This window comes from Nomascus leucogenys, chromosome 16 (assembly GCF_006542625.1).
Source record: "Nomascus leucogenys isolate Asia chromosome 16, Asia_NLE_v1, whole genome shotgun sequence".
Classification (NCBI taxonomy): Eukaryota; Metazoa; Chordata; class Mammalia; order Primates; family Hylobatidae; genus Nomascus; species Nomascus leucogenys.
In genome coordinates this window covers 33,986,411-34,009,270 of record NC_044396.1, presented here as the reverse complement: position 1 = coordinate 34,009,270, position 22,860 = coordinate 33,986,411, and the positions used below count along the sequence as shown (strand labels likewise).

At 37.2% G+C, this 22,860-nt stretch overlaps 1 protein-coding gene across 14 annotated transcripts in view; it reads right to left on the bottom strand.

Annotated features, from left to right (window-relative positions):
- The window catches only part of STAU2 (staufen double-stranded RNA binding protein 2), a 341,584-nt gene that overhangs the window by 122,463 nt on the left and 196,261 nt on the right, over nucleotides 1-22,860 (bottom strand). For 13 of the 14 annotated variants that reach the window (XM_030795237.1, XM_030795231.1, XM_030795239.1 and 10 more), the window contains one exon: nucleotides 7,961-8,268. In XM_030795237.1, the coding sequence (XP_030651097.1) occupies nucleotides 7,961-8,268 (308 nt within the window). Of the gene's footprint in view, nucleotides 1-5,544; nucleotides 8,269-22,860 lie in introns of those variants that run through there. The other variant, XM_030795244.1, reaches the window with a different exon arrangement.

Genomic DNA, 22,860 nt, shown 5'->3' with positions numbered 1-22,860 from the left:
CACACTCATACTATCTCACTTACTCCTCAAATGGTCTCTACTTACTTTTCAACATATGTAAATCCAGCTTCCACCCTAACCAGGCTAGTGAAAGCATCCTCTCTGAAGTCAGCACAAGAGATCATTTAATTTTCTCAATTGAACCTTAGACATCTGTACCCTAGATCCACTCCTCCATGCCCAACAGCTTTGTCTTAACTCAATCTTTACTCTTTCTTTCCTGGATTCATAAAAAACCAGTCTAATTGGTCTTTCTGTTATCAAGTTTGTCTCTTTCTTATCTAGTTCATCTTTTACACTGCTGACAGAATTATCTTTCTGTTAACCAATCATGTCACATCTCTTTTAAAGATAAGTCAGTGGTCTTTGTCTAATGGCTAAAAAAATTCTAACTCCCAACAACACACAATTTTTTTCAGCCTCCTCACTAGCCACTTCCACTTTAAATTATTTTCTAAAACACCATGCCCTTTTATGTCTTCAGTGCTTTGATGCTTCTGCCTATAATTCCTTTTCTTATCCACCTTAAAATCTGAAGTATTCTTTAAAACATATTTCAAATATTCCCTCTGCTATGAACCCTTCCCTAATTCCTTCAGCCAGAACTGTTCATTTCCATTCACAATTCTTGACATCACTAACCACACTTCAAGTTAACATTTATCAGGTTATACTTACTATGTCATTTATTATGTGGGGTAGGCATTACATACATTATTTCTTGCACCATGCTACAAACATTTAATTTTTTTTTATCAGACCATTGTGTAATGTTTGAACACTGATCCCAGGAGGTAGGATTAATTTGTGGCCGTGGGTTATCTTCTTCTGCATATTGATTTTATTTGCCTGTCAGTCTCCAGCTTGACCATAACTCCCCGAGTCCAATGTTTAGCATGTTTAGCATGCTACCCAGCATTTGTAGGCCCTTAATGAGTACTGCCCAGTGTGAGTAAACAAATGTTCCATGTCCTGTGCTTCAGCTGAATGAGTTCCAATGTTTAATGGGATGGCATTCTATGGGCAGATTAACTTCATATCCATCTAATTCTTCATATACATGCTGAAATTATGGAAACCTCTTCACAATATACTATCTACCACCTATCTTTCCCTTAGTAAGAGTTTTTCAAACTGTAAACCTAGTACTGTTTTCCTGCAATGGCTCAAATGTTCCATTTTAGGACTTGATTCTAGACTTCATTTTGAGACACAGTCTTGCTCTGTCTGTTGCCCAGGTTGTATTACAGGTGTGAGCCACCTCATCCGGCCTGTACTTTTCTTATGCTTTAAAAAAAATAGATAATAATATAGATAAAAAAAAAATTTGGAAGTTTTTCAAGCATATGTTTTCTCTGACAGTTAAATCTGCTTTTTGATGTGACTATGTTAAGATGGCAGAAATTTCTGGAACCTAAAATCTGTCAGGGTTTAAAATCAAGTAAAAACAAGTAAACTACATTACTAATGTGACGTTTGATGTATGTACTCCCAAATGTGTTTACATATAAAATTTTATATTAGAATAAAATCTAAAGTCCCTTCCATCTCAAAGGAGTCAGAATCCTTCTTTTTTTTTTTTTTTTTTTTTTAATATATATTTTTTGAGACGGAGTCTCACACTGTCACCCAGGCTGGAGTCCAGTGGTGCGATCTTGGCTCACTGTAAGCTCCACCTCTTGGGTTCACACCATTCTATTGCCTCAGCCTCCCGAGTAGCTGGGACTCCAGGCGCCCACCACCATGCCTGGCTAATTTTTTGTATTTTTAGTACAGATGGGGTTTCACCATGTTAGCCAGGATGGTTTCGATCTCCTGACCTTGTGATCCACCTGCCTTGGCCTCCCAAAGTGCGGGGATTACAGGCGTGAGCCACCGCACCCGGCTCTATTTATTTTTTTGAAACAGGGTCTTGCTCTGTCGCCCAGGCTGGAGTGCAGTGGTGGGGTCTTGGCCCACTGCACCTCCACCTCCCTGGTTTAAGCACTTCTCCTGCCTCAGTCTCCCAGTAGCTGGGATTACAGGTGCCTGCCACCATGCCTGGCTAATTTTTGTTTGGTTTTCTTTTTTTTTTTTTTTTTTTTGGTAGAGACAGAGTTTCACCATGTCGGCCAGGTTGGTCTCAAACTCCTGACCTCAAGTGATCTGGCTGCCTTGGCCTCCCAAAGTACTGGGATTACAGGCATGAACCACCATGCCCAGCCAAGGAGTCAGAATTAAATGGCTTACTCAGCTGTATATACAGTTGAGGGCAGAAATAAATTTATTAATGAAATCTATGACAAAAATAAACCAATATCCATAAGATTATGGGCCACTACCACACATTAGTCCTACTTACAGGGACTGGTCTTCAAACATTATACAATAGCTTTTTTCAAAATCAAATAAAGATTTGTAGGCAAAAACATACCAGGTATTCTGAAATAATATATGTAATGCCTACTTCACTATGTGGTATGTGAATCCGTCAGTAACTGTCAGTTTCCTCCCTAGTTTATCCATATATCCCCTAAATGCATGCCCCTGTTATGTCAGAGCAATTTTTTGAGTATGCAAAAATCTTTTACATGCAGCATTCCACATACTGTTATTTCTTAAGAGTTGCCTTGGGTGAGAAGAGAACAATACATATGAAATTTCAGCCACTGTCATTTGTGGGGGAAAAAAAAATCTCCTTAGATATAGCTGGATGCTGGAGAAAGGGAAATGCTGGAGTCACTTCAACATGACTTGGAATGAGTATAGGTATACAGCTGCCATCCACCTGAAGAGTACTATAATTAATTATATGTCAGGAAAAATTACATCATCGTCAATCTTTTCTAGCAAAAGGAAATGTAATGCATCTTTAGATGAAAAACAATTTTTTCCTTCAAATACTTGATTTTTCAAATAATTCCAAGTAGTATAATTTTCATGTTGAGTTGAAATCTCTTCTGATACAAACAGAAAAGATTATCAGATAGTTCTACTTGGGAAGGACACGAAATGATAATCATCTTTTTCTGCATCATGATGGCTCATTTCAGATCTACATTAAAGTTTCTTTGGTTGGAAAAGCTCTTACGGTGTTTGTATATTACTTAGATTTTGTTGAAGTATCTTGTGTGTCTTACTATGTATGTGCTGGTGCATAAAGGCTCAAAATGAGTATCACAGCGACATAGGGTGGGTGATTAGACCCAAATAGTTTATGCAGTAATAATGGACTGTTTTGCTCAAGGCCTGCTTGATCCTTACCTGTATTACTGTTACTCATTGTAGTTTTTATATGCACCAGGATTTCTTTCTTCAAACATTGTATTTTTTTTTTACAGGGTTTAAAATTTCAGTAAAATGAGTTGATCTACAATTCTGCCGGTTTTTATGGAAGTACAGGTGTGTGTTATGTTTGCATATCCCTTGGACTTTGGCCTGCATATCAAAGTCTAAGGACACCAGACACAACAGGTCAGTTTGCATGAACTGGGGCTGCCCACTGGAATAACAAACCTGAGTGTTAATGTCACTAAAGGAAGACCAAGCCTTCAGGAGAGTTCTAACACATAAAGTCTTTCCAGGGTCCTTGGAAGGTAGTAGAGGTCAAATTCAAGAGGGCTTTTTAAGAATTTTTAAGATTTTAATGGCAAATCAGAACAGCATCTGCTGACCAAACCCACGAATGTGTTTTGCTCATTGTAGTCTAAGTAATTTGTTATGGTTTTATACATTTTTTAATAGCCTACATGAACATTTGGTCTCAGAGGCAATACAGTAAGTTATGTTTCAATGACAAATTAAAAATGAGGGAAAACACACAGCTGGGCCCTCCATATCCATGGGCTATGAATCCAAATATCAAAAAAATTAAAAAAAAATAAAAAAAACACAAAAAAGCAATACGGTATAACCATTATTTATACAGCATTTACATTATATTAGGTATTATAGGGCATCTAGACATGATTTAAAGTATAAGGGAGGATGTGTGTAGGTTATACGTAAATACTACAACATTTCATATAAGGGACTTGAGTGTCTATGAACTTTGGTATCTTTGGGGGTCCTAGAACCAATCCTTCCTGCAGATACCAAGAGACAACTATATTCCTAAGTGTGGGTGTGTATGTACATGCATTATTTCTTTCTCCATATTCTCCTAAGAGAAATTTACAAAATTGTACTTGTATCGATCTCCTAACAAAAATGAATACCTTATTCTAAAAGAAAAAAGCTGCTTCAGATAGCCACCTTGATGATAACTATATGGATTGGAAAACAAGAGGTATAGGAGAGATAAGAATAAATAGGAGAAAGGTTGATTCTCAGATTATCAGGGAGACCAGCCACCACCCCCCACTTCCACCAGCCCCATCCCAATGTAATCCACACTAAAGTCATATTGTTAAAAAATAAATACTTAAAAGAAGCCTGTAGCTATAAAAACCTGCTATCATCATATTAAACTCCACAAAAGGAGGCATATGAGTTGAAATGTATTAAGCGTGAATTATATTTGAAAAGGAAGATTTTAATTTAAGTGGACAGTCTCATCTTGCTGGAAATGGCATGATTATGATACAGTAATGAAATGCCCCTCCATAAAACACTCCCTGATTTTGGACAATAAACTAATTATAGTTTAACTAAAACACCAATTGTTTCTTTATATTATTTATGTGAGGAAAAAAACCTAGTTTGTTATACTATACTCGGAAGGTTTCACAAACAACACTGTTTCAGTGGATGATGCTCACAGGAGAGGCACAGAATGGCAAACTGAAATGAAATCCATCTAGAAGGGATGATTTGCTAAAATAATCCACTTTCATTTTCAACCTAATTTTTAATGACTGGTTTAAACAAAGAAACCACTTATATTTATAGATTTCTAATATAATTAGCATAGAAAAGCATATTAAAGATGTGAAAACTTAAAATAATGCAAAGTACAACATGAAACAAATTCTTTCACTTCAGTTCAAATGCACAGCATTTCAAGAGTGTCTTTTGCATAATAAGTTTCTTTAAAAAGCTGAATGATTTTGAAACATTTTGCCATTATAATAAAAGAGTACACAACAAGGAACCCTGAAACACTATGGTAGGACTACAACTTTGAATGAGTTCTTATAAAATGTGTAGAAGTTACAGAAGCATACGATTAGGCTGAACAACAAAGTCTGAAGTTCACAGAACTACTGAATAAAACATTTAAAAGAATATGAATAAAATGTATTAATACTTGATAAAACTTGAAAGAAATAAACATTCACTTCTGACAGAGATCCAAAAGGTTCCATTCGAAAATACGATAAAAACTTTAGGTGAGACCAAACAAGAATAAAAGAACTGCTGAGAATGTGCAAGTGTTCGGTCACATTCTGCTCTCTTAAGTCAGTTTTATTAATAACTTTAATTGTATAATAATTTTACCTATTTTGTAGGTTTAAAAGAATTTGAGCTTGGATACCTACATTCAGTTGATCAAAGTAGATTTTTGTAATTTATAAATTCAAATTAAAGACTGGGTGATGAAACAAAATTAAAAGTTAAAACAACTTTGTTTTCAATACACTCATATATTTTTACTTTGTAATACAATATAGCTGTCACATACAATGGCTCTAGTAGGCTTAAATCAAATTGCAATGGGCAAGGAAAGCCAAAGAAGGGTTTACACAATATTCAATAAGCAATAGTATCTGTTCAGAGTGCAATAAAATAAAAAAGTTCTAACCTAGAAACACAGAAAAAGAATTTATTGTTTTTAAGTTTCAGAAATAAAAGTAACAGAATAGTGTATAATCTGTAACAAGCTGGTCCTATAATTTCTAAACTACAGTCCAATTAAAACATTTAAGTAATAGAAACAATCTACATGTTTTTCTACCAGGTAAATATACCTGAGAGGGTTACCTATAAAGAAATAGTCTTTAAGACTTTTAACCACAAAGAACCTTCTGCTGCGACATTATGAAGATGGGCTATACATGTGGCCGGACTAAGCCATTTCCCAGAGATTCTGCTCACTGCTTAGCTGCAGGTAGTGGTCCATCAGTGACAGAGTATTTTACATCAATACCAGCTCATTCAACCAAAGAAGCACAGTAATATTTTAAAATCACCTGTTTATATTCATTAGTATGTAAAAATCACAATACACAGATTTGGAAACGTATAACGTGTCCATAAAAAAGAGTATATTATGTAAGCATAAGCTTTTTAAAAAGGCCTTAGCAATGCAATAATGAGGGAAGCAGACTCTATGTGTTGACTACAGTGAAAATATGTTAAAATCATAATTACTGTCATTGCCAAGAGCTTAGAAATAAAAACAAATTTAAAAAATTAAGACATTCTGGTAGCAAAATTACATCTACTGTAACAACAGCTCCAAGCAAAAAATCAATTCAGAGCTTGAATGCAATTTCTGCTTTGTTTCTATAAGAATGCAGTGTTACTCTCAGACATTTCTAAATGACTAGATTCATAAATAAGCAGTGAATTTCTTTTCATCACAATTTATTTCTAATTCATCCTACGGAGATTATAGATAGAACTAAAAATTACTTAGCTTTTTTCCAGTACTTTATATAAATCGAGATCTTTTTTTAAACAGTGATTTATTGTGTTTCTTAAGGTAAAACAACAAAAACAAATTCTAAAATTATAACTTTAAATTAAGTGGTTAAAATTTCAGATGACAGAGCCAATAACTGGTAACAACTTCTTTAAGTTCATATTAAGAGTCCAATTAAAAACACTAACAACTACCTGGCAATAGTTTGAAAGAATCAGAAGGGTTCGGTGAAGGGAAAAAAAATATCCGAACATGCAAAATACCCCCCAAAACACATGACCTTCTTTTTCATTTTATAATCTAAACTTGTAAAATTTTTATAAATACATGATCATTCTACACAATACAGATCTTCTAGAGCATTTCTAAAGGATATTACAGTTTTTGGTCTTAAGGAATAAAGACTAAGATGGAAAAGGAGATGAAAACAGTGAAATCTGAGGAAGCAATACACTCTCTACACACAAGCAAACTGTAGTTCATCCAGTCAAGTTAGCAGTTACAGTTCAGTACATGATTTTCAAGGCAACTAAGAAGTCAAGACACAGATATTTCCCCTTCCTAGAGTTGACAAATCTTTTAAAAGCTCCAATGTATCCATAAAGGAGTGCTGATTTTTGTGGGGTTTTTTCCCAAAAGGAAACAAAGAATAAATAGGGGAAAAAAAGTTTCCATCCCTAAATTCACATACACAACAAGTTAAGTTAAACTATAAGCTAGTTTTAGACTACCCAAGTGAAATAGAATTGTTGGTACTATCTGAGGCAGGTGCTACCCTCCCTAGTCAGTTCAAAACATGATCCAGTAAAACAAATACACATTGTTATGCCTCAAACAACTATAAAGCATTTCATTATTCTTCAAATATCATGTTTAATTAACTCCTAAGGTAACAGACTTCCAGAATGTTGTATCTTAATGGTGTACCTGAATCAATACTAGCAACAGAATGCAAAATTCAAAATTGCTATAAAGGTAAAATCATCATAAAAAGAAACTCAATCCTTATGTAAAGAAAGGGAGAACTGAGTGTGAAATACTAACACCAAATGTCTGAAGGCAGAATTTTTGTTTGTGGAAGACAGAGTAAAGAGATAGATGCACCTAATCAAGACCAAATGGAAGACAGTGAAGAGTATGAAAAATGCTTAAAAAAGAAGAAGGAAAATGGAGAAGAGACAGGCAGCAAAAGAATTACTAGATAGATCAAAAATAAGAGAAAATAAGGCATGTGCATAGGGCTTTTTTGTCTGTCCTTTGTGTTCCTAAATAACTTAAAATGTAAGTGGCATGTAGGCCATACTAGCAGGCAAGAATGAGCCTTGTGATGGATACAGATGAAGAATCTGAGGCTAATGAATTGTTTTGTTTTTTGTTTTTGCTTTTAATTCATACCTGAAAGCCTTGAATCCTTGCTAAATATTCCAGTTGTTTTGAAGGTGGTACTGGAGAACAAGGGGGAGTAGGAGAACTTCCTTTTAAACCTATGGCTTCAGCTGTAGAAGATGTTCCATTCATAAGGAGTTCCCTGGCAATTGTAGCTGAACTATTCGATGTGGCAGATATACTGAAGAAAGAGCTTGAAGGTTGGTTCATATCTTTGGGTGACAAATAGCCTAGGGTAGTGCCAGAGATTACTTTGTGGCGGCTGGCTTCCATCTCTTGATAAACATCAGGAGACAAATGAAGAATTCCTTTTGGAGCTATAAATAAAATGAAGAACACTGTTATTATACTTAAAATAACTGAAATAGAAACATGTTATAGCATTATTAACTCAATGGCTTTACTTGGTGTAGTAACAAAGAAATGAGAAACACCGCCAAACAAGTATCTTTGTCATACTGTAGAGGCAATTGCAGCTTCTATTGAAAGGTGAATGTCTGTTTCAATTTTCCTAAAATTAGAGGTTCAAAAAACATCCAAAAAAAGCGGTTTCAATGGGACTTGTGTGTAGTAGCGAAGCTATAAAGGGACAAGGGAAACTGACGTGTGGAAGTATAATGGGGCAGAAAATCGGGAATGTGCAGTGTCTTCACCCTGCAATTTAACATTTTATATCTCATAAAAGAGGCATGAAACCCCAACACATACAGCAATTGAGGCACATCAGGTAAAATAAAGGCTGAATCAGTCCAAATTTCTTTGGAGGTACAAATGCATGTATTCAACAGCCTGGTGATCCTCTCACCTCCACAAGGATGCCCCACAGACAACTCTAACTCACGAACACATAAAAAAGCAAATGGGTATCATCTCAAAACTCGCACTGTCTCTAACTTGCTTTGCTCATACTACCATGTGGCTGCTCATGACCCAACCTAGACTCCTGGCAACCATCTCTGATTTACTCATAAGCAAGTAGTTATCGTGTTGCTCAAACATCTCAAGAATATGACCATTGTAGGGATTATCTAGTGCATTAATTCAAGCCAGGCCATGGACAGGTTCGTTGATGGAGCAGCTTAAACCATATTAGAGAAGCACTTTCCTTTGACTATCATTTGTCTCAGAGAAGTTTCAAACCACACTTTAAATTGCTTATTCTACTATCTTTTGATCACGTATCAATAACTCTCAAATGATATTATCTTTTAAAATTATTGGTAAGTCACCACTCATAAAGAATGTGCTCTGAGAGACACAACTTAATTCCCTGTTCTTGCTCCTTCCTCTCCTGATGCTAACCTTCTGATTCAAGCTTCCAATGTTTCTCTGCTGCTAGTATTCTCAGTGTCCATTTCCCAAAATGTGTTCTATAACATGGTCCCCAAATAAAATGGTTCCATAAATAAAAACTGAAAATAATGCAAATTACATAATACAAATGCTTTTTGTGAAATTAAAAATGCACATTAGCATAGTGAAGAATCAGAAAACTCAAAGAACAAAAATCTATTCAACTTGGTTTAACTCAGGATTCCCAAGTTTACTTTTTGTCCAAGCCTTTAACATAGCATGAATAAAACAGCTAACACTTTGGGAAATGCTGGAGGCTGGCCCAACTCTCCTCTGACTCAGTCATTTCCAATGACCTGTTTTTGAGATTGATGATCTTTTCTTCTGCTTGACATTGTCTGCTACTGAATCCCTCTGGTAACTTTTTCAATTTATTGTATTTTTTAGCTCCATGCTTTCTGCTTGGTACTTTTTAAAGTTTTCTTTTTGTTGAAATTCTCACTTTTTTTCATGTATTGTTCACCAGACCTCAGTGAGAATGTTTATAAGGATTACTTTGAATTCTCTGTCAGGTAAATCACATATCTCCATTTCATTATGGTCAGTTTCTGGAGCTTTATCTCATTCTTTTATTTAGAAAATGTTTTCCTGTTTCTTCATTTTTCCTTGATTCTCTGTGTTTGTGTCCGCACATTACATAAGACAACCACTTCTCCTAGTATTCATAAACTGGCCTCATACTGGAGAAGATCCTAACCAATCAGCCTGGATAGAGATTCTGGAGGCCTCTCAAACTTTTATGCTAGTCTAATCCACTTTCTTTGTTCTTGGCAGTCCCCAGGCATCAGTCCCTTGCTTGTCTCAGTCCCATCAGAGCTCTGAGACAAGCAAGGCTGAAGCCAATTCTTCAGGCAACTCCCAGATAAGTTGGGTCATTGGATACATGGTGCACCTCTTTGCCTCTCCAGGAAAAAGCTGAAAGCTGGAGCTTTTCAACAGTTAGCTTTGTGCTGGGCTGAGCAAGGGATGGTTACAGTGACCACCACCACCAGCCACCTCTGTCTTCATTGGCCCCGGGGTTGCTAAAATATGCCATGTTCTGTCAGCACTCTGAGACCGGCCAGACAGAAGCCAGTCCTCTGGGTAGCCCCAGAAAAGCTAAGGCATTGGATGCGTGGTATACATCTTTCCCTTCCTAGGCAGAAAGAAGCTGGGGGTGGAAGGTGGTTGTCCTGATTGTATGGCACTGCACTGTGGGTAGGGATTACGGCATGAGGGTATCTTGAATTTCCCTGCCAATTAAGATCTGGCTGGTTTCATGCTCACCTGGCATACAGGAGCCTCTTAACTGGTTTCTGGATTTCTCACAACAAAAACTTGCCTATAAATTATTGTTGAATTGCTGTGTTCCAGGGCTTCCTATTCTACTATCTTGCCAAGGCTAGAACATTCTCTTACTTAAAGGTCTTTCACCAGTTTATCAGTTACACTACAGAACCCAAACTCCTTAGGATAACCTAGGAAGCCCTTAATAATCTGGCTCCTACTTATCTCTCTATCTTCATCTACTAAATATTTCATGAAGATCCCATGCTCCAGTCACACAGATATATCCAGTACTCCAGGCTGTTTGATCCCAACACATCTTTATTTCTATTGTTCGTTACACGCATGCACATACTCTCTTACTTAAGCTCCAACTGCTATTGTGCTAGTTAAGCTTCAGGCATCGCACCAACCAATACTGTCCCGACCTCAAGTTATGCTCAGTCTATCAGGAGAGGAATGAAAATGGATAATACAATGTGATAGGGGTCTCACTAGAGACAGGTGTAGAGAGCAGTGGGAATGGGAAAGGAGAAGTGCTAAAAGCTCAGGGAAGGCTTGGTGGAGACGACGATGACAGTAAATTTCAAAGGATGAGGAGAACACAGTCAAGGAGGAAGAGGACTGAGAGCAGATGGCCAGCAGGAGCAAGGGCAGGGACCTGGAGAGTTTGTGTTCTAGGAAACCTCAGGCCATGCCTTATCACAAGAGCATACAGAGAGTCAGAATTGCAAATGCAGGTGGTGGCACGCAGGGGCCAAGGTCCGGGGAACTTTATCCTGATGCCATTAAGTATAAAAGACTTTGTAAGTTTTTTTAAAAAAACCTTTAAATAGCTTAAAATAATACAGACAGTCCTCCACATGCATGAGTCCCATATCCCTGGATTCAACCAACTGTGGATAGAAAATATTTGCAAAGAGAAACAACAACAACAAAAACAACAACAGAAAACCCCACACACAATAAAAAATAATGCAACAATAAAAAACACAAATTTTAAAACTAATAACTATTTACATAGCATTTATATCATATTTGATATTGTGTAATCTGGAGAAGATTTAAGTATACTAGAATATGTGCATAGGTTATATGCAAATATGATGCCATTGCCATTTTCTATCAAGGACTTGAGCATCTGTGGATTTTGGTATCTATAAGGTGTCCTGAAACCAATTCTTCACAGATATCAAGGAATGACTGTATATCGATCCTATTTTATGTATTTTCTTTATTCCTTTATGTTAACTTTCAAATTCTCTACATTATTAACATGTGTTAGTTTTTTTATAATCAGGAAAAAATTTCAATAAATTTTTTACAAGAAAACATTATGTACTGGAAAAAGTTAAGATAAATCTCATCGGCCAGAGGACATTACTTTCAACATTTTGCTTTAAAGATATGTTTTTAATCCTGTTTTATCTATGCACTTTTTAGTTGTTGTTTACTTGAAAAAACAAGTTAAATACATAGGAATACCATATGATCCTGTCATTGTTTATAAAACAATATATTTCTACAACTAATACTACAAGTATAAAATTTCATTATATGAACTGTTTCTTTAAACAATTCCATATTATCAGATATCTAATTTATCTCCAGTTTTCTGCAATTATAAACACAATGATGAACATTCTTGTAACTCAATCCTTATTCACATGAAAATTTACTTCCTCAAGTTAGAAGCGGAATTGCTAGTTGAAAGGATATTTTAGGGTTTTTGACACTTAACAAATTGCCGTCCAAAGAAGTTGTACCAATATCAGATGCCCACAGAGATATATGAAAGTACCTTGTTTCCTATTTTGGTATTGGAAATTACTATTAAAAAATCTTAAGGCTGGGCGCTGTGGCTCGTGCCTGTAATCCCAGCACTTTGGGAGGCCGAAGCTGGCAAATCACGAGGTCAGGAGTTCGAGACCAGCCTGGCCAACATGTTGAAACCCCCGTCTCTACTAAAAATACAAAAAATTAGCTGGACTTAGTGGCAGGCGCCTGAAATCCCAGCTACTTGGGAGGCTGAGGCAGGAGAATCGCTTGAACCTGGGAGGTGGAGGTTCCAGTGAGCCAAGATCGCGCCACTGCACTCCAGCCCAGGCAACTCTGTCTCAAAAAAAAAAAAAAAAAATCTTTGCCAGGTATCAACAGTAACAGAAAGCAGGTCAGTGGTTGTCTGGGGAGCGGAGCTGATGGGAGTGATAGGTTGCAAAAGGGCATGAGAAATCTTTTGGGGAGATGAAAATGTCAAGACTGATTAAACTGTAGACATTATATGCAGTTTATTATACTTCAATTATACCTCAATAAAGTTGTAAAAAAAATTTGCCAATTTGATAAATGGAGTGTCATATTACTGATTTTTGTTTTTTACTATCTGCATAAACATTATATATATTTTAGTTTAAAGAATAACTTAAATGTTATAACTCTAATTTCTATACTCAATTTAAAAAATCAAGAAACTTAACAGCATTACTTCAGTATTGTTATTATACAGGACTAATGGGTTTGCCAATAGCAATATTATAAAGCAACAAAAATGCTCTCCACACTCAAGAGAGGCATTACCTCACAGCATAAAAACGTGGAGTTCAGGCTCTCTTATTCTACAGTAAAGCCTGAGTGGACTTTTCTTCACAAATAAAGATCACTTTCTGCAGAGTTCAACTAACAGACTAGTCATAGAAATAGCATAAAGACATAGATTTATGTGGTCAAGAACTGAATGACTTTTAACTTGAACATCAGTAACAGTGTTTGGATGGGTCTTAATTCACTTAGGATCTTCCTGTTGTAAATTTAAGTCGCTTTTCAATAGTATAAAGATCTAAAAGTAGAATCAAAGAGTAATTTAGGGTATGCATATTTAAGGACCTTATTTTGCTAATTAGGTTTCTCCCAAAAAACTACCCCAGTTCATACTTCTATTAGTAGGATGTGACTGTTTGCCCACACTTCTCCCACAACAGGTTTCAGTTACCCTAAATAATCACTGCCACTCTACAATAATTCATTGTTAATTTATTTTTGTTTGGTTACTGTTCAGGATAAACTTTTTCTCATGTAGCTACTTTAGGTCTGTGCCTTCCTTGACCTCAATTTTGCTTATGGACTTCAACCACTACACTTCCCTCGCTCAGGCTTGTAACATTCATTATATTCATTCACCCTTTATCTGAAGAGGTCCTGAACCCATTCTGCCATCATCTATCTTTTGTCCCTGATTTTGCCTTTGATGCTCCCATCTTGGTACAGTCTATAACCACAGTACACAGTTACAATGCAGATACAACATGGGCACTGTTCTAGTACTTTACTTCTCATTTAATTCCCATAACAACCATATGAAATGGGCATTATTATTTTCCTATATTAGAGATGAAAAAAACTGAAGCATGGAGAAGATATGAAACTCTCCCAAGGTCATATGGATAATAAGCAGCAATGCTAGAATTTGACTCCAGGCAGTCTGTCTCTAGAGTTTGAATACTTAACCATTACATTAAATAGCCTCCTAAAAGAACAGGTAGGAAACTAAATGCAACATCCCGCCAGCTCCAAACCCCTAAGGCTTAATCCAGTAAGTAAATGCCCGGGGTTTGCCCGATTGGCTCCAAGGATGACCCATGTCATGATGGTTGTCCCCAGATGTTCCAGAGATGAGCTCACCAAAATCTCACTGAAGTATACAGAGTTTATACATGATGTTAAAGGTCTAAAGTTGCCAGGGACTGTGATAACTTAACGCCAGCCTACTGTACCCATTCGACACGTTTTTGCTCAGTAGATCTGTGCTTCTTTCCGATCGGTATATGAATTCTCTGGCACACAAATCTTCCTGGAGCATCTTTATGGAGCTCCAGTTCTTACTGAAGAGGTGAAGAGGGAGTTTTGAATTGGAGAGCTCTTAAAAGGTTTTATAAGCGAACTCTGGAGAACCTTGTCTTTCAATGATCACTCATGTCATGATTCTTTCAGAGATGTTAAAGAAGATAAGTGTTTATGAGTAGCAAGTGGTATCAGAGGTATTAAAACACGGCAAGCCAAGGCAGCAAGAAAGATAATGCCACTGATCCAAATGGTTAATGCCACTCCACTGGAACTCCCAGTTTCTCTGGAAGTCCTTGGAATGGGCATAGCTATTTCAGAACAAAATAATTTCATTTTTCACAGCAAAGCTTTGAAAAAAAAACTTTGTTTCCATTGCCAGCTTGAATTTATGCCTCAATAATGTTAGACTATAAATTTGTTTATAGATACCCAAATATCCAATAATACTCAGGCCCACTTTGCTACAGTGAGTTTTTCACATAAAAAATTATAATTAAAAATTCTTAAGAACTAGAAACAGGGGCTTCTGGTTCAAAACGGGAAATGTGAGAAAATTATGAACAACAGCATGATTATCCACCTTTAATGATTTTTAAAAATCATTTATATGAGAACTGGTAGGCTCCAAGTAAGGTCTGTAGTCTAGTTCATTGTATTATGACAATTTCCTGGTTTTGAAAATGTACTATAGTTATATAAGACATCACCACTGGAAGAAGCTGAGTGACGGGTACATGCAACCTCTTTGTACCATTCTTACAACTTCTTGTGAGTCTATCATTATTATACTTTTAAAAGTTTTTTTGAAAGCACTGTTTTATGCTGCTCTGGGCCTCTCCCTCAATATAGAGACCCCAGAACAGGGCGGTGCCAGGGACACCAAAGTGGGAAGGACTGGCGGCAGCACCAGTCCTAGATATAACTCTGAGGATAAGCAGGGCTGGCACTGGCAATGCCTGCTCCTTGACAACTTTGCTCACGGCCTTTGCCTAATGCACAGGTCCTGGCTCCCCAGGATCTGGGTGCTTGACTTTTAGCTACATGAAAGCAAGGGAGATCCTGATGGCAGTGTGGGCCTCACAGCCGGGACCTTGTTCTCTCCCAGGGTAGCCTGAGGCCACATATTAGGTAAGAGTACATGTGACCCAAGGGAGCCTACTGGACCACCATGGTCATGTCCCTGAAGGTCAAGGACAGGTGGAATGTATCCTTGGCATGATCTTTAGCTACTAGACTGATGTGAGCTACAGAAATCCCCCTTCCTGCTGCCCTGTTGTTGGGATCAAATCGAACAGGTAGTATTTGTATGTGACTCCACCTCTTCTTTTACACACAGCTCACTGCAAATCTGGTCTTCCAGCTGAGGCCCTCAGACCCTTAGTTCTGCCTAATTTTTAAGCCAAATATATACTACTTATGAAATCAAAAATCAACAATGCAAAATTTAAAATAAACTCTTGTGGAAAACTAAAAAGAGAAAATGTTGGCTAAGAGCAAAACAATGAAAAAATAAAAAAATAGGTAAATAATTTGTTAGAGGTTTCTTCTTAAGATCATTTTCAGAATCACCTTGGAAACGAAAAAGAGACACACAAAAAAAGAGTCATTACTGAACAGATTTTTTTTTTTCTTTTTTCTTTTTGAGACAGAGTCTCGCTCTGTCCCCCAGGCTGGAGTGCAGTAGCGCCATCTCGGCTCACTGCAAGCTCCGCCTCCTAGGTTCACACCATTCTCCTGCCTCAGCCTCCCGAGTAGCTGGGACTACAGGCACCCGCCACCACGCCCACCTAATTTTTTATATTTTTAGTAGAGATGGGGTTTCACTGTGTTAGCCAGGATGTTCTCGATCTCCTGACCTCGTGGTCCGCCCACCTCGGCCTCCCAAAGTGCTGGGATTACAGGCGTGAGCCACCGCGCCTGGCCAAAATGATGTATTTTAATGTGCTCAAAAAGCATAAGCTGAACAGTGGTGAAAATTAACCTTGCTCTTACCCTTAGAGTTGAAAGGAAGCACTGATTTTATTAATTTGTGCATTTTATTGGCCCTTTTTTTTTGCTACATTTAACATAATGATGTATGTGAAGGGTTCTTAATTTGGTGAATGTTTACGAATAAAATTACTGACAACTTTTCAGGAAGATGTTTGCCTTTTGGTGAACACAGTACCAACAAGAAAATGCGCTTAGTCCAGTCTTGCCCCCAAAAAGGCAGAATCCCAGGTCATGACACAGCATCCAGGGCACCTCGAAGAGGAAGAAGGAGGAATACAAAATAGTAAATAATACATATTCCTCAAAACACCAAAAATGAACAGAAATAACAGCGATAAAGGTTTTTCAAAAATGTTTTAAAGATCAATTGATGATGAACTGGGAAATGCCTTTGGAAAGCTTGTACCTTAGTCAAATAAAAGTGCGAGTGAGTTTTCAAATTCGGGACTGGCTGCTATTTTTTCTTTAAAACAGGAAAATGGAAAGTATGTAATAACAAAGAATATGAACCTGGGTATGGTGAATAAATTCATCATTCATCTTTTTTTTTTAAACCTTACACAAATGCAGTAACATACTTTTGCCAGAAATTTTCTTTAACAAGAAGATTCTGGAGCCCAAAATGAGTCATGCAAATCAAAGAACAGTCTGGCACAGAGGTTATTAATAGTGATGCAAGGGTCCCTAAATAGTTTGAAATAGGTGACTTCACAACAAGGGCAGTGCACATTGTATATGACTCAGTCAGTGTGGTGCAGGGAAGTGATTGGGGAGTTCCGGAATTCCCCAGAAGCGCATTCACCACTCATCTTAATAATAAGGAAGATTTCACTTAGTTGGCTTATTTAGAGGAAACTTTTTTCAAGGCTCAGCTTTTCAATAAAGACAAAACTGTGACTATTTCTATCAAGTAAGACAAAATAGTTGCTGTGAAAATTATGTTTGAGAGCACCTTGTGAGGATAATGAGTCATCTTCAATTTTTAGTTTATTTAAGTGGGGTTAAAATGTTGCTCATAAAATAAAGACCGTTCTTCTTGGTTACGTTTCTTCTCAGAAAAACTCCATTAGTTATGATTTCTCTACAACAGAAAAACACCAAAAAATGGATTATATAAGTCTGACATATGACAAAAGTGACCTGATCTCTCAGCAGGAAGAAACACATACTGAAATGTCTACCACAGCAGCTTCCAAACACTGCACCACAATACTCCTCTGCCAGGATTCCTATTGCTTCCTAGTCAATACCTGCAAACAGCTCACAATACAGTAATAATACAATACAATAACAATAATAATTCTGGCTAAAACTCATAGAGTCCTTACTAGATATCAGGCTTGTTCCAAATGTTTTGCATATATTAGTTTAGTAATCCTCACAATGACCCCCAAGAAGTAGGGACTATGAATATCCCAATTTTACACTTGAAGGCCCTAAGACACAGGTGATATTACTGGCTTAAAGTCACAGCCAGTAAGTGGCAGGTGTTGGGGCCAGTATCCAGGCATCTGGCTACAGTCAGCAAGTATAACTACCTTTCAGTAGTAAAACAAATAACAAACCAAGAACTACTGCTCTTATATCTATACATTTAAGAAGTTCTGGGCATTTAGATTCTTGAAATATTCTAACACCATGATAGAGACAAGAAACTGTCAAGATACTGAACTTCATTTCTTCATTTCAGACCTATTTTCTAGGCTCAATGAATCTCAGTCTCCCCTCTCATAGTAAAAGAAAAGATGGAGGTCAGTGCAGTGGCTCACACCTGTGATCCCAACACTTTGGGAGGCCAAGGCAGGAGGATCACTTGAGGCCACAAGTTCAAAACCAGCCTAGGCTATACAGCAAGGTGCTGTCTCCACAAAAAATTAAAACTTTAGCTGGGCATGGTGGCATGCACCTGTAGTCCCAGCTACTCAGGAGGCTGAGGTAGGAGGATCCCTTGAGCAGAGGAGTTCAAGGCTGCAGTGAGCTATAATGGCATCTCAGCACTCCAGCTTGGACACACTGTCTCTTTAAAAAAGATAGAGAGAGAGAGACTGAGATTTTCTCATTGTAAAACCACCCACTGGGAAAAATGTAAAAATAATGCACTTGGCCATTTTCACAATTTTGTTTGTGGGAAGAAAGTAAATTAAAATATTAGGTTCACACAAAGAAAAACTTAAGCACAGCCTTAGGATGAAAGAACTTAACCCACAAAACACTTTCTTACAATTCTCCTTATATGATCTAATTATGATTTAACAATTTACTACAAATTAGTCTATTATTCAGTCTATTATATATTATTCAGAAACTTATAGAAGAATCCACAATATTATTAATAAAAACAACTAACTGGAACTGTGTAAATATTAAGTACTGGGCTGGGTGCAGTGGCTCAAACCTATAATCAGCACTTTGGAAGGCTAAGGCAGAAGGGCTGCTTGAGCTCAGGAGTTTAAGACCAGCCTGGGCAACACAGCAAAACCCCATCTCAAAAACTGTATTTTTAAAATAATATACATACATATATATATATAAAGTACTTATCCAATTTTTAAATTTTCTTGTAAAAATAACAAATTCACTTTTTAGAACCAGGAAAGAAGCAGCCTAGCAAGAAAGAAAATTTAGACAAAACACACCTTACTCCAGCCAAATACACACAAAAAAACCTGTTCTCCCACTTTTATCTATGTATCAAAGGCAGAGAGGGACTTTCACCCTTGCAAAGCTGTAACAACTCTCCCCAACTTCCCTGATGTGGTAGTGTCAGAAAAAACTGAGTAGGCAGCTTGGACTTTCATCCTAGCCCCGTGGTGTCAGTGGAGATCATGTAGGGACACTAAACTTCTACCCCCACCTAGCAGTAATAGGATGCCCCCTCCCCTCCGTGCTGGAGTGGTGTCATGAGAGAATAAAGGAGAATCAGAACTAGTGGGAACAAGGTCACCTCACTATGGTGTCAGTAGAGACCATATGGGGACCAGAATTTCCACTCAATCCAGGGCTGGGGGTGGTGGAGAGGGTATGGCTATAACAGCACAACATGAGGAACTGTTATGGTGACAGAACTGTTCTGTATCATATTTATATTAATACCTTAGTTGTGATATTGTACTATAGTTCTGCAAGATGTTACCAGAGATAAACAAGGCAAAGGGTCCACAGGATCTCTTTGTATTAATTCTTACAAATGCATGTGCATCTACAATTTTCTCAAAATAAAATTTTTATTAATTATTTTAAAATTTATTGTAGAGATCAGGATCTTGCTATGTTGCCCAGGCTGGTCTTAAGCTCCTGGCCTCCCACTTCAGCCTCCCAAAGCATTGGGATTACAGGCGTGAACTACCATGCCTGGCCATCAAAATAAAAAGTTTAATAAAAAAGAAGTCTTGGGTGACACCAGCAAGATGGTAGAACAGGAAGTCCCAGCCCTTATTCCTAACTCATACATTGATTTAACAATGATATACAGACCAAAATACCTTTTTGAGAATTCCAGAATCCAGTTAAGAAGTTGCACTACCCCAGATGAGCACAAAGCCAAGAATGGCCACACTGAAACATATAAGAACAATTTCACTTTACCCACACCACCCCCCTAAGTCAGCATAGCTTAGTGCCACATAGCTTAGTGCCAGGAGAGAGCATTCCAGATCGCAACTTCTCCCTTGGGGTAAAGGTGGGTGGAATGTGCATCCAACATTTTAGGTTTTCGGAGGGCTTCCCAAGGGACTAATTTTTGTCTTGCTTCACTTAGAGTGCTGACAGAGCCAGCATATTTTGGATACCTGGGATATTTAGTTTTCCCAGCACCATTTGTTGAAAATGTGGTACACATACAGCATGGAATACTATGCAGCCATAAAAAAGAATGAGATCATGTCCTTTGCAGGGACATGGATGGAGCTGGAGGCCATTTTCCTTAACTAACACAGGAACAGATATCAAATACTGCATGTTCTCACTTATAAGTAGAGATATTTCATTATGAGAACACATGAAGACATAGAGGAGAACAACACACACTGGAGCCTAACGAAGGGTAGAGGGTGGAGGGTGGAAGGTGGAAGGAGGTAGAGGATCAGGAAAAATAACTAACAGGTACTAGGCTTCATATCTGGCTGATGAAATAATCTGTATAACAAGCCCCCATGACACAGTTTACCTATATAACAAACCCGCCTGTGTACCCCTGAACTTAAAAAATGAAAGTTAAAAAAAAAGAAAATATACTCAGTGGGTCCTCAAATAATGTTGTTTTGTTCAACATCATTTTGTTATAATATTGATGCGAAAAAAATCAAATCCCACCTGGGGCCACTGTCTTATGTGGAGTTCTCATGTTCTGCCCATATCTGTATTGGTTTTCTCCAGGTCCTCCAGTTTCATCCCACATTTAAAAGATATGCATATTAGGTTCGCTGGCAGGTCTAAGTTGTCCCAGTATGAATGTCGCGTGTGCGTGTGTGTGCACACACATGCATGCGCACATGTGTCCTGGAATGGAATGACATCCTGTCCAGAGTTGGTTCTTGCCTTTGCTCCCTAAGCTGCTAGGATAGGCTCTGACCAACCTCAATCCTGAACTGGAATAAGTGGGTTAGAAAATGAATGACTGAATGAATATAAATGAATGTAAAATTAAAATCTGTAAAATGCACGATAATCATATAATATGGTTTGGCTCTGTGTCTGCACCCAAATCTCATGTGGAATTGGAGTCCCAGTGTTGGAGGAGGGGCCTGGTGGGAGGTGACTGAATCATGGGGGCGGACTTCCCCCTTGCTGTTCTCCTGATAGAGTTTTCACAAGATTTGCCCGTTTGAAAGTGTGTAGCACCTCCCGTGCTTGCTGTCTGTCTCCTGCTGGCCATGTGAAGATGTGCTTGCTTCCCCTTTGCCATCTGCCATGACTGTAAGCTTCATGAGGCCTTCCCAGAAGCAAAATCCTGAACAGCCTGCAGAACCAATATCCAATTAAACCTCTTTTCTTTATGAATTAGTCTCAGGTATGTCTTTATAGCACTGCAAAAACAGACTAATACATTATACAAATGCACAACAATAAACAATGCAGTACAAAAGTGTTCAGTGAGCCCATCATATCTGTCATTGTTTGTTTTTTAATTGTGTGGTGGTAGGAAGTACTGCTTACAATTTTCACTTTGCAAACATTTATTCTTTGATTTAACCCACCACCACCATGGCTGCTATCACTCACTTATTCACTACACATTGAGTAAATAATTACCTTGTTTTTATTAAACTTTCTTAATTGTACGTGTAAGCTCATATTTATTTCAATGTTTAATATTACAATTTGGGTCTTTATTGAGAAGTTTGGTGATATTTCTCTAATCACAAATATGTTGTAAAAACTTAACTCTTGTTTATATCAATCAGCCTAGGGTAAAACTGATTTAGTTACATGTCATTTCACTTAAAGTAGTAGTTTCCAAGAACTTATCAATGATGTTAAGTAAGAACTTACTGTATTTAATTTTTTTAGTGGTAAAGCAAAAAAAAGAAGTCTAATGTTCTGTATTAACACAAAATGTAATTAAGTAAAAACAACAATAGTACATTGGTAAATGCACCAGACTGGAGCCCAGCTATCTGGGTTTGAGTTGAGGCAGCAGATATTCTCCTTATCATGTTTTCTTCATCTGTAAAATGAATTAGTCTTAAGGGACTTGAAAATCTCTTTCAGCTCTAATAATCTATGAATCATCTTAACACAAACCAGAAAGCTTGGAATAAAAGAACACACTTGAATAACATCACCCAAAAAGCCTGTTGAGTGTTTTTTAAATTTGACTATTACTAAAGTTTTTTAAATTTTAAGAAAAATCAAGTAATGTAGATGGCTGTGTCGCTGATGTAATAATAGTTAAAAGAAACATTTCACATAGTTTCTCAGCCATTTAGTGTTTTTACATGATCCACCCAAATATCAATCTGGTATCTGAAATAATAGTTTGAACATTTTCCATGTAATAAAACATCTTAAATGTTTTATAAAAAAAAGATGCTGGTACATGATATACAAAACATTCTTTCAAAAAAATGCATACTTAATTTTAGTGGAATTTCTTAAAAACACTATTCTCTTTTTTTCCTTTAATTACCAGCAAATGACATATCTAGGAATAAAGGTGCTGTCTAGTGGCAAATGCAGAAACCTTGGAGTCAGAAGACATGAGTTCAAGTCTTCACTGCCTTTAACTAAGAGTGTCTTTAGACCCGTTATAAAATCAACTGAGCCTCAATTTTCCTGTACGTAAAACATCTGACGTTGGACATTCTCCAACCTTTTCACACTTAAGACTCCTTATGTTGTTTTTCTTCTATGCATACCATGCTTAAAGGATCTGTCTTTCAGACAGACTGCATTTATTAAGTAATAATAAATCATCTTTCAAAGACTGCCAACCTGAGATTCAGAACATCTTGAGGTCT